Genomic DNA, 1497 nt, shown 5'->3' on the forward strand with positions numbered 1-1497 from the left:
ACCATGTGATATTGATTTATTTATCAATCACTCAATCATATACATATATTTGAAATTTGTATATAAATTCATATATGCATACACACATACACACATATATATTGACATTGACTGAAGGTAACATTGATAGTCAAGATTCTACAATTTCGTCAGAATATATTTATGCACCATATATCAATATTTTACAAGGCAAAAAACATATATTCACAAGGATACGACTAATAATAATGTGGTTTAGTTTAACATAAAATTAATATTAATATTTTATAACTCCACTCATGTGAATTGTGTTAATAATATAAAAATATTTTGGATCTATAAGGAGTTATTAAATACACTTACGTCATAATTCTTGAAAAAATTATATTTATTCAAGCTATCATTATTCAAAAGTTACTGAAATTCAACAATATAGTATGAATGATCTTATGCAGCCTTCTTAATGCAATAATAGTAACTAATTAGTACATTTAATAAATAAAAGTGTATTTTATGTTGGTGTAAAATAATTTATTTAAATTAATTATCTAAACATGTTCATAAACTGGTGTATTATTTACCAAGCTGGGGCAGAGTATGACAAAGGAGCGTAGGATTTAGCCAAAAGTGGGGCGGAGTAGTGAAGTGGAGCAGCGTAGGAAGCGTGGGAGAGAACTGGTGCGGAATAAGACAATGGAGCTACGGCTTTGGCAAGGAGTGGAGCAGGTGCGGCGTAGTGTGCGGAGTAGGAAAGTGGTGCGGCATAAGACTTGGCTACGTATGAAGCAGGAGCAAAGTGAGCTGGTGCTGAGTAGGCCAAGGGAGCGACGGTCTTGGTCACCAATGGAGCAGAGTAGTGTGCAGCAGGAGCGTAGTGAGAGTAACCGTAGTGAGATGGTGCGTAGTGAGATGAGTAAGACAGAGGAGCTACGGTCTTGGTCACCAATGGAGCAGCTGCGTAGCTGTGCAGGGCTGGCGCAGTGTAGGCTGGTGCGGCGTAGGCCAAAGGAGCTACAGTCTTAGCCACTAAAGGAGCGTGGGCAGCGTAGCTGTGCAGGGCGGGTGCGGCGTAGGCAGATGAGTATAATCCTGCGGATCCTAGGTATCCTGCTCTGGCAACCGCCAACAAGGCAGTGAATACGACCAGCTGCACAAACAAATAAATAAAATATAGATTAATTGCAAGAGTTGTTATCTAATAATTGTAACATTGATTTTATTGATTATTTACCTTGAATGCCATTTTAGATATTTGAGTTTGTAGAAGAAGATTGATATTGTGAAGAGTATTCAATATGACGGTCTTTTATACTTTAATAACCGTCTACGAAATGAATCATATTTTACGCAGCAACACGCAAAATTTGTTGAGGGAAGGGGCATGGACATGGACATTACATTCACATATGATTAAATATATATATATATATATATATATATATATATATATAATATGTGTGTGTGTTGAGAGTGTTTAAATTTGATGTTAAAATATATGCTTAATTTATTGGAGGGCGT

General features: G+C 36.3%; 1 protein-coding gene across 1 annotated transcript; it reads right to left on the reverse strand.

The window, feature by feature from the left end:
* Positions 1 to 556: 556 nt before the first annotated feature.
* On the reverse strand, positions 557 to 1222 carry LOC113367377 (cuticle protein 16.5-like). The gene is made up of 2 exons (XM_026608988.1): positions 1211 to 1222; positions 557 to 1126 (listed from the first exon to the last, which is right to left on the reverse strand). The coding sequence occupies exons 1-2, from the start codon at positions 1220 to 1222 to the stop codon at positions 557 to 559; spliced, it is 582 nt and encodes a 193-aa protein (XP_026464773.1).
* Positions 1223 to 1497: the final 275 nt, after the last annotated feature.

Source organism: Ctenocephalides felis, unplaced genomic scaffold (genome assembly GCF_003426905.1).
Source record: "Ctenocephalides felis isolate EL2017-DRISC unplaced genomic scaffold, ASM342690v1 CF-g0.4_SCAFFOLD_01170, whole genome shotgun sequence".
NCBI lineage: Eukaryota > Metazoa > Arthropoda > Insecta > Siphonaptera > Pulicidae > Ctenocephalides > Ctenocephalides felis.